Raw genomic sequence first — 15,881 nt, 5'->3', positions numbered from 1 at the left:
TGGGAGACTTCAACACTGCTTTGTCACCTCTTGATAGATCAACCAGACTCAAGCTTAGCAAGGACATACTTCATTTGAGGGAAACAATGGAAGAAAGGGACTTAGTAGATATATACAGGACACTTCATCCACAAAAAGCTGAATACACATTCTTCTCAAGCGTACATGGAACATTCTCCAAGATAGACCACATGCTGAGCCACAAAACATGCCTCCATAAAATTAAGAAGGTAGAGATTGTATCAACAATCTTCTCAGACCATAATGCGCTGAAATTAGAAGTAAATCACACACAAAAACAGAAAACTAAATCAAACACCTGGAAATTAAACAGTGCACTATTGAACAACGAGTGGATTAGACAGGAAATCAAAGAGGAAATCAAAAGATTCCTAGAAACGAATGAAAATGAGAACACGAGTTACCAAAACTTATGGGACACAGCAAAGGCTATGTTAAGAGGAAAGTTTATAGCTCTACAAGCATTCCTCAGGAAGGAGGAGCGAGCACACATAAGTAACATAACCTCACAGCTTAAGAGCTTGGAGAAGGACCAAAAAAAGGAGCACAACCCGAACAGGAGAAAGGAAATAATAAAACTCAGAGCAGAGATTAACGAGATGGAAACCCAAAAAACAATCCGAAAGATCAATGAAACCAAGAGCTGGTTCTTTGAGAAAATTAACAAGATCGATAAGCCTCTAGCAAAACTCACAAAGAAAGGGAGAGAGAAAACCCTAATAAACCGAATCAGAAATGAAAAGGGGGTCATTACAACAGAAACCACAGAAATTCAGAGGATCATCAGGGAGTACTTTGAGAAGCTTTATGCCACGGAACATCAAAACCTCGAGGAAATGGATAAATTCCTAGACTCCTACAGACTCCCAAGGCTGAACCAAGAAGACCTGGAATACCTGAACAGACCTATCACCATCAAGGAAATTGAAATGGTAATAAAAAGTCTCCCCAAGCACAAAAGTCCTGGCCCGGATGGATTCACTAGTGAATTCTTCCAAATCTTTAAAGAGGACTTACTCCCAATACTCTTTAAGCTTTTCCACGAAATTGAAATATCAAAAACACTTCCAAACAGTTTCTACGAAGCAAATATCACACTGATACCAAAAGCAGACAGAGATACCACAAAGAAAGAGAATTACAGGCCGATATCCCTGATGAACACAGATGCAAAGATCCTCAACAAACTACTAGCAAATAGAATCCAACTACTCATCAAAAAGATCATACACCATGACCAAGTAGGATTCATCCCAGGGATGCAAGGATGGTTCAACATTCGGAAATCAATCAACATAATCCACCATATCAACAAAAGAAAAGATAAAAAGCATATGATCATATCAATAGATGCAGAGAAAGCATTTGATAAGATCCAGCACCCCTTTATGATGAAAACCCTAGCCAAAATGGGTATAGAGGGGACCTTCCTCAACATAATTAAAGCCATCTACCACAAGCCTACAGCAAGCATCATCCTCAATGGGGAAAAACTGAGAGCCTTCCCTCTAAGATCAGGGACGAGACAGGGATGCCCACTCTCTCCACTGCTGTTCAATATAGTACTGGAAGTACTTGCAATAGCGATTAGGCAGGAAAAAGATATTAAGGGCATTCAGGTAGGAAAGGAAGAAATCAAGCTCTCACTATTCGCAGATGATATGATACTCTACTTAGAGAACCCAATAACTTCCACCAAAAAACTCTTAGAAACAATAGACTTGTATAGTAAAGTTGCAGGTTATAAAATCAATACCCAAAAGTCCATGGCTTTCCTATACGCAAACAGTGAGAGAGAAGAAAGCAACATGAAAAAAACAATCCCATTCACAATTGTGCCCCAGAAAATCAAGTACCTAGGAATCAGCTTAACTAAGGAAGTAAAGGACCTGTACAAAGAAAACTACAAAACGCTACTTCAGGAAATAAAAGAGGACATGAGGAAATGGAAAGATATCCCCTGCTCATGGGTCGGGAGACTTAACATTGTCAAAATGGCAATACTACCGAAAGCATTGTATAAATTCAATGCAATCCCTATAAGGATACCCATGACATTCTTCAAAGAAATGGAGCAAACACTCCTGAAATTTATATGGAACAATAAGCCCCCACGAATAGCTAAAGCAATTCTTGGGAAAAAGAAAATGGGAGGAATCAACCTCCCTAACTTCAAACTGTACTACAAATCAGTAATAATTAAAACAGCATGGTACTGGAACAAAGGCAGAACTGCAGACCAATGGAACAGGGTTGAATACACTGACATCTCTCCTCAATCATATGCTCATCTAATCTTTGATAAAGGTGCAAGTAATGTGAAGTGGAGTAAGGAAAGCCTCTTTAATAAATTGTGTTGGCATCACTGGACGGCTACATGCAAAAAAATAGGCTCAGAACTCTGCCTAACACCATGTACAAAAGTAAGATCAAAATGGATTAAAGACCTCAACATCAGACCAGAAACCATAAGGTACACTGAAGATAAAGTTGGCAAAACTCTCCATGACATTGAAGCTAATGGTATCTTCAAAGATGCCACGCCACTGGCCAAGCAAGTGAAAACAGAGATAGACAAATGGGACTATCTTAAACTAAGAAGCTTCTGCACCTCCAAAGAAACAGTGACCAAAATACAAAGACAGTCTACAGAATGGGAAAGGATATTCACCGAATACACATCTGACAAGGGGTTGATATCCAGGATATACAAAATACTGGTTAAACTCCACAAGAAGAAAACATCCAACCCCATCCAAAAATGGGGCAATGAAATGAACAGAAACTTTCTCAAAGAAGAAATCCGAATGGCAAAAAAGCACATGAGAAAATGCTCTACATCATTAATCATCAGGGAGATGCAGATCAAAACCACAATGAGATACCATCTCACACCTCAGAGACTGGCCCACATTCAAAAGAACAAAAGCAACCGATGCTGGCGTGGATGTGGCGAGAAAGGGACACTCCTTCACTGTTGGTGGGAATGCCGACTGGTTCAGCCCTTCTGGAAAACAGTATGGACGATTCTCAAAAAATTAGAAATTGAGCTCCCATTTGACCCAGCAATACCACTCCTGGGAATATATCCCAGAGAGGCAAAAATGTATAGTCGAAGTGACATCTGCACTTGTTTGTTCATTGCAGCCCTCTTTACAATAGCCAGACACTGGAAGAAACCTGAATGCCCAAGAACAGATGACTGGTTAAAGAAACTTTGGTACATCTACACAATGGAGTACTATGTAGCTCTTAGAAAAGATGAAGTCATGAACTTTACATACAAGTGGTACAATATGGAAAGTATCATGCTAAGCGAAATGAGTCAGAAAGAGAGGGATAGACATAGAAAGATTGCATTCATCTGGGGGATATAAAGTAACAAAGTATGAGATTAATACCCAAGAATAGATGAGATCAGCACCAGGAGGATTACTCCATAACTTAGAGGCCAGCCGGGTATCCTAGAGGAAAGGGCTATTCAGATAGAGAAGGGAGCACCAAATAAAGGATGTTTGGAGGATCCTCCCAGGAGGGGAGATGCATGTCGAAAGTAGACTATGGACTGAACATGTTTGCCACTCAATGCCTCTTTTGCAGACCACAACACCCAAAAGGAGAGAGAGAACACAGGGGATTGCCCTGCCACAGAGACGGGGGGATGGGGGGATGGGGGTGGGAGGGATATTATCCATGGTGGTGGAAAATGGGCACTGGTGGAGGGATGGGTATCTGATCATTGTATAATTGAAACCAAAGCACAAAAAATTGTAAATCTACAACTTTAAAAAAATAAAATAAAATAAAGGGGGAAAAAAATACATATGAGCATAAAGTAAGTAATTAGGAAAATGTTCATATGAATTTGTTTCTGTGATTATAAGGAAGGGATGCAAGTCTGCATGGCAGATCCCAATACCACCTGCCTTATCCTTGTAACTCTATGGCTACTCTGAAGGTGTCACATGTATTGAGGTGCCTTGTACACTAAAAATACTTTTTAAAAAATGGTGAGTGAGTCTACTTGCAAATGAAGACTGGGCTGGAAGAGAGCAAATCGTAAGTGGTTTTCTTAACGGATTTTTGTATTTTTGCTTATTTTCATATTGTGCTCTGGGGTCACACTTGGCAGTGTCAATAAACAGTGCCCGAATCAGAGTCCACCATGCGCAAGATAAGTTTCCAAAGGCTTCCACTACTATCTTTGATCCTATTTTCACCTTTCTGACTGCTGAACTTATATAACTTCTAAAAAACTTAAAGTTAAGTGTAATCTATTTCTTGGTAAGAAAAGCAATGAAGAAACTGCACAAAATGAAGCAATTAAACTTTTATTCTGATGTAATTAGATATCCACATTTAGCATCCCTTGATCAGACCATATGCCTATGTCTATTAAAGAAGCACATTTGTAAAAAAAACAGGAATTGTTATCTTAAGAATATAAATCCATGGTTAATGAGTAAAAAGGAAACAGAGTAAAAGTGAAATCAACATCAGATAAAAACTACACTTCACAAAAGGTAATGCTAGATCTTTACAAGGTACCTGCCATTTTACACAGAAGTCCAAAGGACAAATTAGCTTTCCTCAAGATGAATCTTAAATTTGAGGTATTTTTATTACTTTTCTTGGAAAGGTGGTATTATAAGCTGAGTGATAAAGAATTATTTAAAATGTTTCATTACTTCCAATTCCTGAGAGAAATTCTATCAATGTCACATATACAGCATGATGGCGAAAGAATATCAAACGTGCAAGCTAGCAGGACTCAACAGAGACGAGAGCAGATGCCCACATACAAAGTGACAATTTCCCTCCAAAGGTATGTGATCACCAGGGCAGCCCTGAGCGCCCAGCACCTGCAGTTGCCAGCACCAGAAGGCTGAGCAGCACCGCATCTCAGATGCAGCTGTCTGAGAATCGCCGACGCGGTACCTGGGCCTTCCCTCTACTACCTGGGAGCTCCTCCCACTCCCAAATAAATAATAAAACTATATATGATTAACACAAAAGACACCCAGACTTGTTTCAGAAACATGATGTTCTTTGTATCTAAACCAAACGTATCTTCATGAACTATGATGTGCACATACAGACTATCATGAATGTATATGTCTAAGTCCTATAAAATATTTGTGAAGATGGGAAACCTTTTTTTATGAGTATAAAGAAGCATAATTGTCATTCATTAGAGCGGAATTCTCTTTGTTTAAAGAGTCTGAGGTTTTCATGTCTGTTACTACTTCCTTAGCTAGCATTTTAACCACAAAGTGTTTCCCAGGAAGCAAGTTTGCTACAGTGACACATGAATATCCAAAGGCAAAAATGAGGATAATTTACTGTCAATAGTTAGTTCAGTATTTCTTAAATTCTTAGCCCTTCCAGAAGTTGTTATGTGGGACTCATATAACTAATAACAACTCCACAAAGAAACCAAAGTGCTTTTCTCTCTGCTTACCATACAGGCACATCGATAGTCATAACCGTCAGACCCCTGTCTAGGTCACTTAAAGGTTTTGACTCATGGTACCCAGCCTGAACTCTAGCAGTTAGTGTGTGGTATGTTCCCAAAGGTTCACATTAAAATACTTAACAGAACCCCAGTGAACTAAAGGGAACTCCCTTAGGCCCCCTCCCACTCCATCCTGATAGAGGAGGAAAGATGTGGGGTACCCTGCAAATCTCCACTCTGTTGGCAGCCTCCTCCATTTCTTCCCTGAGGGCATCAGCTTTGGCACCTGTAGGCTGTAAGCTGCTGGACAAACCTGAAGACTTGGAAGTCTGTTGCCACCTGATGGAAAATAGAAGAAAAATCGTAAGTGTGAATCAAGATAGAACACTGGGAATGCCATGGAGATAGCAAAAGAACAGCTAGTTACAAAGATTACCCAGGGGATCACACACACTCAAACAAAAATGAAGTGTATCAAGTATCAGACTAGGAGGCAGGGAGCTCAAATCTCCAAGTTTCATTGTTGACAGAGCTGAGGCTGCATTGCCCCTCGAGATGGAACAAATGTGCCCTGGGCTGCTGAACACCGCCCCTACTTTCCTCTGCACACTGATAACACCACCACTTGACTGGAAATTTTCATCCTCTTAGCTGAAGTCAATCATGTTTGCTAGATGGAAAAATGGGTAACATTAAAAGCATATCTTTTTTGTTTGTTTTCTTTTTGGGTCACACTCGGCGATTCTCAAGGCTTATTCCTGGCTCTGCACTCAGGGATGACTCCTGATGGTGCTCGGGGGACCAGATGGGATGCTGGGAATCGAACCCAGGTCAGCCGTAGGAAAGGCAAATGCCCTACCCGCTGTGCTATCACTCCAACCCCTAAAAGCATATTTGAGAGCTAACACTTCCACTTATAAGCAGAAAACAATGTCTTGTCAATTTTTAGATACATCATTTATGTGTTCTTAAACACGTCTTTTCCTGGAGAGTGAAAGCCTTTTGGGGGAGCCATTTCTGAATCTTTCATGAGAAAGAATAAACTTCTGATTGTCTTTACCAAAAGTTGGCCTAGAGTCAAGATTCCAATTGTGCTAAGTACTCAGAGCTATAGAAGTGAACAGCACTTCACCTTTTCCACTGAATTTGCAAATTCTAACTTAACAGATTTACTAATAGTAAGAAAGATATAACAAATGGGTCAACCTTGGTTATGGAGCCAAAAAATATTAAGGTATGTATCAGTTCTAAGAAAAGCAATCATGTAATAAAGATGACCAAACATTGCAGCCAGGAAGTCAGAAGAGATGGGGAGGGGTAGATGGAGACGGGGGTTTCTGGAGTGGGGGAGAGGACACACTGACTTATCTGGAGAGCAGCTACACTACACACTGGGCTGGTGGCATCCAGGCAGGAGGGAGGTCTGGGTTGCCAGATGTCTCAGCTGACAAACTGGTAACTACCAGGTAGATGTGTTGAATTGGAAACTACTCCTGGTGAAATATGAAATATTTCATAAATGAAATATGAAATTTTCATAAATTTCAAAAGATGAAATATTTTCTCCTAAATACCAGTTAGGCTGATAGTGTACTGACAAAACCAGACAACTATATGTATGCTGTATCTGTCTCACACCATCCAACATAGAGGCAACAGTTGCGACATCAATCTCCCTATAAGAGTTAAGTAGCTAATCACTAGGTACTTTGATATACATTTTCCCCCTCATCTTTTTTTGTTTTGCTTTGTATTGGGGTGCCATATTTGTTAGTGCTCAGGTCTTACTCCTGGCTCTAGGCTCAGGGATAATGACTAGCAGGGTTCAGGGGACTACAGTGAGTGCTTGTGGAACTATACAGGGTGCATGCAAAGCAAGCACCCTAATCTACTATACAATATCCAGCCCAAAAAGAAAGCGAAGACTCTGGGGCTCTATAGTACAAGAGAGGAAAAATTAGTTTTCTGTTACTAGCAGAAAGTAGAATAATTAAGAAATTTTTACTTACTTTATCCATGGGAAATTTACACAAGGTTTTGAGAGAATAAGCTAGTTTGAAACATCTAAAAGTTGACACAAATCCTGTCAAACATTCCCGACAACAACACAATAATTTACAACAAACTAGAAAGCAAATAATCTATTATATACTATTTAAAGACATTTAAATATAATATCTAAAATAATAATTAGTAAATATTCCTAGGAAATATTTTTCTAAATGTTTTCTCTAAATAATTGATATATTTATTTTATATTGGCTAGAAAAAGCCACTGAAAATAAAGTATTAATGTTTTATGGGGGTTTTTGTAATAAAAAGTAAGTGAAGTTACGGCTATAATTTACATATCAAATAATATCACCAGGGTGGATTATAAAATAAAGGTACATTAATTGTCTGATACATGCTACTTGGTGAAAAGCAACTAAGTAATATCTATCTGTATAAAAAGAAAGTACTAACACTAAGCTAATTTACATGGTTTTACAGATCATGATATATTTTTTTAATTTTTATTAGTGAAACACCATGAGGTACAGTTGTAGAGTTACAAATTTTTGTGCTTGGGTTTCAAGTATACAATGATCAAGTACCCATCCCTCCACCAGTGCCCATCCTCCATTACCACGGGTCCCAGTATCCCTCCCACCCCCCATCCCCCATCCCCCCCTGCCTCTGTGGCAGGGCATTCCCTTTTGTTCTCTCTCTTTTTGGGGGTGTTATGGTTTGCAAGAGAGGCATTGAGCAGCAATCAGGTTTGGCCTATGGTCTACTTTCAGCATGCTTCTCCCATCCTGGGAGGATCCTCCCAACACCCTTTATTTGGTGCTCCCTTCTCTATCTGAGCTCCCTTTTCCCCTAGCATGTGTGGCTGGTCTCCAAGTCATAAAGCAAAATTCCTGGTACTAACCTCGGCCACTCTTGGGTGTTAGTCTCCGATTTTGTTACTTTATGTTCCCCAGATGAATGCAATCTTTCTATGTCTATCCCCCTCTTTCTGATTCATTTCACTTAACATGAAACTTTCCATGTAGTACCACTTGTATGTAAATTGATCATGATAGATTTTTCTCCCCAAATTTTATTTTATTAGAGCACCATGAGTTACAAAGTTATTCATAGTTGGGCTTTACAATATTCCATCAACAATCCACCACAAAGTCAACTTCTCTTCAATAGTGTTCCCAGGATCCCTCTTCCCAACTGCCCCCATCCCAGCCTGCATTTTAAGTTTGGCCTCGTGATTTCAGTGTTGCTGACTCTGTGCTTTAGACAGTTAGCTCTATCATTCCTCAAAAGCACAGTTTTACATGAACCTCCTTGATCCCTAACCCTGCTGCTTCTCACCTCTTCTGCCTTTTCCTTTACTCTACCTCTTTCCTTCTCAGCCCAGACTCTGGGACGAAGGGTGATCTAGACATCCACCTTTAAGCCATTGCATTTCCTCATTTACTTATGAAATTAGATTATTTTTAACATGAATTATACTAAACATATATTAAAATAAGACACGTTTCCCCTCAAGTCACCTCTTTTCTCTCTGATTCCCCGTAAAGTTACCCTTAAGTTTCCCTCAATCATAGAGAATTTTCTTAATGATATGCAGGTACTTTACTTCAATCTTATAAAACAGTGACAAAATGTGGTAAGACTAGTCTTTTTGTGGAAATCAAATGACAAAATTTCAAAAGAAAAAAAAGAAAGAAAATGTTGTACAGGTTGTATTTGCTTGGAAAAGTGACATCAATCATGAACACCAGGGTATAGAGAAATTTTCACTCATCTGTTTTACATAAACTCAAGAATTATACTGTTGCGTGAAAGTAAAAAAATCTTTAATCCAAAAAGAATTTAAGGAACAAAAAGTTATAAAACATAAATTAGATACTATCAATGATATAACACGATCAATATGTCATGACATATCTCTGGCAAACATGCAATTACTTATGATCTTGGGAAAATAAAGACAGAATATAAACGTTAGTGAAGACTAAAGTGGGGAAAAAGGCCAATACTAACAGTATAAAATTTCCAAGACCAAGAGAAGTGTGAAAAAAAAAGCGAATGCAAGATCAGTAAGCACAGAAGACAAAGTTGTAAAATGAAATTTTAAAAATTTTCCTTAGTGACATAGTTATAGTTCCAACTGTACTGCCTTTATTTAAACAAATAATTGGAACAAAGGTAAAGGATTTATGCTGGGAGCATCTAGTGACCAACCCCCTTCCAAAAAAAAACCCCATAATATATGTCAGAAAGCATGCTTATGTACAGACCCATTATCCCTGGTGGACCTAGATGCAAGATCCTCAGCAAAACCTTGGTGAACATGGCTGAAGAGAGAGTACTGTGGGAAGGGCACTTTCCTTGCGGATGGCGAACCTGGGTTTCATCCCCAGCATCCCAGATGGTCCCCTGAGCATCACCAGGAGTAATTCCTGAATGCAAAGCCAGTAATAACCCCTGAGCATCGCAAAGTGTGGTCCAAAAACCAAAACAAAAAGCCAAAACAATAAAAAAAAACCCAACTTGGTGAAAAAATTTCAGCAATATATTAGAAGGATCTTACATCATAACTAGTTAGCACTTATTCCAAGCATGCAAGATTGTTTTAGCATATCCAGAAAATTATTTAACTGAAAGATAAAAGGCTTAGATCACATAGAAATAAACAGAAAGATTTTGGAGGCTCAATATCCAATTATAAAAAAGCTCTCAACAAAATGAGGTTAAGAAGGAACTTACTTCAGCACAGTAAAGCCAAATACTATACTAATGACATACTCAATAAGAAAAAATGATGCTCGTTAAGAAAAAAATTGAAAGTCTTTTCTCTAAGATCAATATATATGTATGTGTGTGTACATATATATGTATATATATATATATACAATCTAGTAGAGAGAAATCATAACTGCCATGAGTGTATGCCATACAGTGTATGACGGTGGCGAAGTGTTGAGAAATTTGTCTTATCTTTTAAAGAAGATCTTTTAATACTTCTTGCAAAATTGGTCTCAAGAGAATAAATTCCCTAAGATATTGCCTGTCTGTGAAGCTCTGTATTGTTTCTTCAAATCTGAATGTTAATCTATCTGAATAGACTATCTTGGTGAGGTGTTTACTTTATTGATTTTTTCCCCTATAGTTGTTCACCATTCTCTCTGGCTTTAATCAAACTCATTTGATAAATACACTATGAATAATATGGGCTTTCCTTTGTATGTAAGTTCCATTTTTGATCTTGTTGCATTCAATACTCGGTCTCAGTCTTTGGCTTCTGTCGTTCTGATTACTGAATGTCTTGGAGTTGTTCTATTTGGGTTATTTTTGCTGGGAGTCTTGGGTTTCTTGGATCTCAGTGCCTGCCCTCCTAAACTCTGGGAAATTCTTATCAATGATTTCTTTAACTATTGTTTCTCCATTGAATTTGATTTCCTATTCTTCAGGGACTCCAGTGATTCTGATATTGTTCCTCTTGAACTCGTCTTCTAGTTGTTCAGTGTATGGTTCATTTCTTTTCAGGCTTTTTCTCACTGTCTGCTGTATTCTAGAGGTTTCTATCTCATCTTGGAGCTTCGAAGTCATTTCTCACATACTCAGATACTCTATCTTTTGGTCATTTCTGGCCGCAATTTTTGTATTTTGGTTTTCTTGTGCTTTGCTGACTATCTGTGCCATCTTTTTTTGAGCTCACTGACCATCTTCAATGTGGTGTAACTAAAGTAATTCTCTGACAGTTTCAGAAAGTCTCCATATTGTTATTTTCCTCACTGAGGCTGGTGGGCTTCTATGCATCTTTCCCATTGCATTTGCTGTACTGAGAGTGTTTTATAGTAAGGCCCCGCCCCCCACCCCACGGGGAGTTTCTGAAGATGTGGCTCTCTTCTTTTCCTGCCTGTCTTTGCCTGGTGACAGCAGGTATAAATGTGAGCAGTGTGAGGTGTGAGCTATTATGTCTGTGTGTGTGTAGTCACAGTTAAAGAGATGTGGAACTGGGCCATTGGAGATGACGCAGGTCGGGAATGAAGGCTGCCAGGGTCCAGCTGGAAAGGAGGAAAATCCACTTCTGGTTCCAAAACAGCAGCAGAGATGACAACCAGGAAATTAGCCTTACCTGAAAGGCTGGATGAGCAAGCAGAGGGTCTGCTATGTGGAGGTGCACGTACTGAGATGGTGGAAGTCAGGGTGGAGACTGCCAGGATCCAGCTGGAGGTCTAGATGAGCAAACAGAGGTCTGAGATGTAGAAGTAGGCCTGCTGAAATGCTGGAGGTCAAGGGTCCATTTATTTAAATCTAAGTTTTTAATATCTCACATATTAACTCATTGTCAGATGAATGAAAAAATATTTTCTCCCAGACTGTGGTGTGTATTTTTACTCTGGTCATTGTTTCTTCTGTAGTGCAGGTGCTTCTTAGTTTGATGAGTCCTATCTAGGCTTCTGTTTGCTTGGCCAATGGCATAAAATCATTGAAGATGCTTCTAGATTCAATGTTATTAAGTGCCCTACCTATGTTTCTTCAGTGTAATCTATGGATTTAGATCTGATATCAAGGTCTTTCATCCATTTGATTAGATTTTGGGGATTTTGATAGGGGTTCTTTTTTTGGGTAACCAACCAGTTTTCCAAAACCATTTGTTGAAAATTTTCCACTTCATACTTTTTACTCTCTTACTAAAGAAGGGATTATATATTATATATGACACATAATACAATTATATTAACTAATCATATATACCCGAGAATCTGTCTCTGTGCTCTCAAAGATAAATTTGCGTTCCGGTAAGAGTTCTCTTCCTGGCTTTTTCTCTTCCTGCCATCTTATGTAGGATAATATTGGTTTGTCCTTTCTGTCTTGCCACAGGGAGCTTAGGTTTACTGGGTCACTCCCATCACAGTGCTCCCATTTCTCTGTATTTGGAATCTCTTTCTTTGTGCTCTGCTTCCCCCAACAATCACCTTTATTTCCTAATCAGACTCTGTTAACTTGTAAATATTGCTTTTCTCTTCTCCTTAAGTCCTTTGCATAGTTAATTCAGAGCAAAGACATTTTTGTATAGACCTAGGAAGATAGTTAATGCTATCCTTTTGTAACTTGGGAGTTAACTGACTCCAAATGATATTCACTCCTGGGCATTTTTCTTGACTTAAGCCTCAGTTGTCCTTAGTTCCTAGCACCCCCAACAGGGGACTGGATGGACCCAGGGCAAGGTGTGAGCTACCCTGGCATCAAAACAGGTCAGGCCAAAGCACCATAATACTTAACAATACGTTAAGAGCATGGTCATGGACAAATTCTGTCATGATCCAAAAAGTAACATCTAGATTAGGACCCTGCTAGGGTTAGGAAAGAATAATCTGGCCTGAGCACTGTAGTCTGGGATCTATAGTGAGATGTCCCCAGGAGAGCCACCCTACAAGCTTAATGTATTTCTTAGTGTGTCTATACAAAATAACCAATATTAAGAAGTAGATGAAGATGTTAATTAAGATGTTAATGAAAAGACTGCTGGACTAAGGTAAGGAGAAACACATCCTAGGTGATATTTTGCCCTTGAGACTGATCAGTGATCAGGAAAGGCTTTGATATGTTGATTGTGCTACCCCCAATGCCCCGAGAGTTGGAGTTGGTGAGAGACTAGGGGATAGACCAAGGTGGCGAGTCCAAGAGCAGAGAGATGAGCGAGGGAGAAAGAAGAAGATGCAAAAGAGGAGCAGTGTGAGACTAGAATGAAGGGCTCTGTGAGACTGGAACAGGCACGTCGGGAGAATGAAATAAAAGACAACTGATCACTAACAGCCTGGCCCTCGTTTCCTCCTTTGTCTGCCATGGCATCGTCTGTGCCAGGTGTGGAAGTGGCCTGAGACCACTGAACGCAGGTGGCGAGAGAGCTGCAGGCTTTCCAGTGGCTTGGTGATTACACAATCTTGCTCTGTCCTCAGATGGTCTGTCCTCTGAGTGTACACCGAGGAAGATCTTTCTCTTTTAATAACACCACCTATGTTGTTGAATTAGGTGCCTACCCTTATGATGCAATTTATTCCCTGTTGATCTTCAACATAGGATTTTTGTTGGGAGGGTGGGATGTTTGTGACAAAATTCAGTCCATAGCCTGGAATTCAGAGGCATTAAGTAGAAAGTCTCTTGATCCAGAAGGGTTGACCTTTGAGATACATACCCTCCCCAAAATAATGATAATTTTTAGAAAGAACGGGCTTTTTTATTAACCCCTCCATATTAAACCTATTCCAAAGAAGTTTATATATCATTCACATTCAATTAATTCACAATTCTTAAGTGAGATTTAAACTTGCTTCTTTTTACCTCATTGATATTATAATTATTTTCTAAGTTGCTCGAGTGGGCCCAGTAAAGTATCCATTGGAGACTTTGTTGTTACTGTGTTTGGCATATCGAATACTCTCGGTAGCTTGCCGGGCTCTCCGAGAGGGGCGGAGGAATCGAACTCGGGTCGGCCATGTTGGCCGCTTGTAAGGCAAACGCCCTACCGCTGTGCTATCGCTCCAGCCCCTTTCTAAGTTAGTCTTCTCTAACTTAAATTACGTATTTTTAAATATCTATTAAAGTTTACATAATTTTGTGAAATTCATTAGCAAGATCTGCTAAAACAATTATAAATGAATACAGTGGATTTAGACCCAATACTGAATAAATTAGTATTCAGTATCAACAAAATTGTGGCAGAATTCAAATATTCAGTCATGAAACTATTGAACAACATGAGCTTATAAGATATGAAAAGATTCTGCCTCTATTAAATAAAAGCAAAATACATCTTCTCCTGGCTGCATAGTATAGTTCAGAAAGGAGAGAAGATAAATAGAGAAAAATATGGCAATCAGAAAAAGGGCATGACCAGGAATAAAATCTAGCATGCACACTAACTAAATCAAGAAGTGTAGGTGGCTATAAGGCAGTGAATAAGTAACTGTGATCCTGGTTTTCAGTAGGATGGCATTTGGTCAATTTTCAATTCTTTGTGGTGACTAAGAATGGAGGGTTAGGGAAGAAGGCATTAAGCTAGGGAGGTTCAGGTGCTTGTGGCATTCAGGAAGGTTTAATGTGGAAAGAAAAAAGACACCTTTACTAAGAAAGTCCTTCTTATCATATCAATAACCTATAGAGAACCCATTACTTGAAAGCTTAGGTTTAATCTTCCATTATAGTTGATAAGCTGAGACCTGTTATTAACTGAGATTTTCAATGCCCCCCAAAGCAATAGTCATTAAACTAACAACTATACAAAATGTGCTGAGATAAATATTAATAGGATACAGAAGGATCATACTGAAATAAATACCCATTAGAATGAATACACATTAGAAGCACTGACTAAAAATGAACCAAGTTTATTGGAGGATAATATAATTGTCAAAATATTGAATATTATAAATAACAAAAAGTTAATGTGTAAAGTTTATAAAGCATAAAATTTGGAAAGGGAGTTAGAGACTTCTTTACTAAATCCTAATCAATATATAAAATATGAGCTGAGAATGTAAGTATTGTTCAATCAGGGATGGGAGGTCCCCAAAGAAATGTTCCTTATGCTTCAGAATAAATATACCACTGTGACATTAATAAAATAATACAGGAACAGACTGAGCAGAGCTTTCACTCAGGAGTAGTTACCCACTAATAAGAATAAACAGAAATCTGTAAGTGGAGATGGCGATGAACTCTACATCTAAACCCTTGATCAGAAGCACCAAGCTGAGAATTTGAGTCTTTCAAAACCTCAGAGCAAGAAACAAGATTCTCATGGAAGAAAATCTCTCTGTAATATTGGTGTCTATCATTATCCTAAAAGTGGGAAATCAATATTTGTTGAAACACTTTAGGCAAGTCCCCAAATATGTGACTTGAACACTGATGCTATGAAGAAACAATTTTTTAAAATTTATTATTTATTTATTGTTTGGCAGTCATACTCATTAGTGCTCCGGGATCCTGGCTCTGTGCTCAGGAAGCATTACTGGCAGGGCTCATCATATGGGGTGCCAGGGAACAAACCCAGGTCTGCCACATGCAAGGCACATGCCCTGCCTGGTATACTCTGTCTTCTACCCCTGGTGTGACAATTTTATACTAGTATAAGAACACAGAAGTGGGCCCAAAAACACACAGCAGAAATACCTTCTGCACGCTTATGTTCATTGCAGCACTATTCACCATAGTCAGAATCTGAAAAACCTGTGAGCCCAAGAATAGCCGAATGGATAAAGAAACTATGGCAATTCTACAAAATGGAATACTATGCAGTTATCAGGAAAAGTGAAGCCATAAAGTTTGCCTATAAATGGAAGGACATGAGAGTATCATGCTGAGTGAAATGAGTCAGAAGGAAAGGGACAAATATAGAATAACTGCATTC

General features: G+C 38.9%; 1 protein-coding gene across 5 annotated transcripts in view; it reads right to left on the bottom strand.

Moving 5' to 3' along the window:
• The window catches only part of ARHGAP44 (Rho GTPase activating protein 44), a 227,317-nt gene that overhangs the window by 61,143 nt on the left and 150,293 nt on the right, over nt 1-15,881 (bottom strand). For all 5 annotated transcript variants that reach the window (XM_056117918.1, XM_056117919.1, XM_056117922.1 and 2 more), the window contains exon 7: nt 5,698-5,815. In XM_056117918.1, coding sequence (XP_055973893.1) covers nt 5,698-5,815 — 118 coding nt within the window. The remainder of the gene's footprint in view (nt 1-5,697; nt 5,816-15,881) is intronic.

The sequence above is a fragment of the Sorex fumeus genome, unplaced genomic scaffold (genome assembly GCF_029834395.1).
Source record: "Sorex fumeus unplaced genomic scaffold, SorFum_2.1 ptg000036l, whole genome shotgun sequence".
NCBI classification, from domain to species: domain Eukaryota; kingdom Metazoa; phylum Chordata; class Mammalia; order Eulipotyphla; family Soricidae; genus Sorex; species Sorex fumeus.
This window is presented reverse-complemented; position numbering and strand designations above follow the sequence as displayed.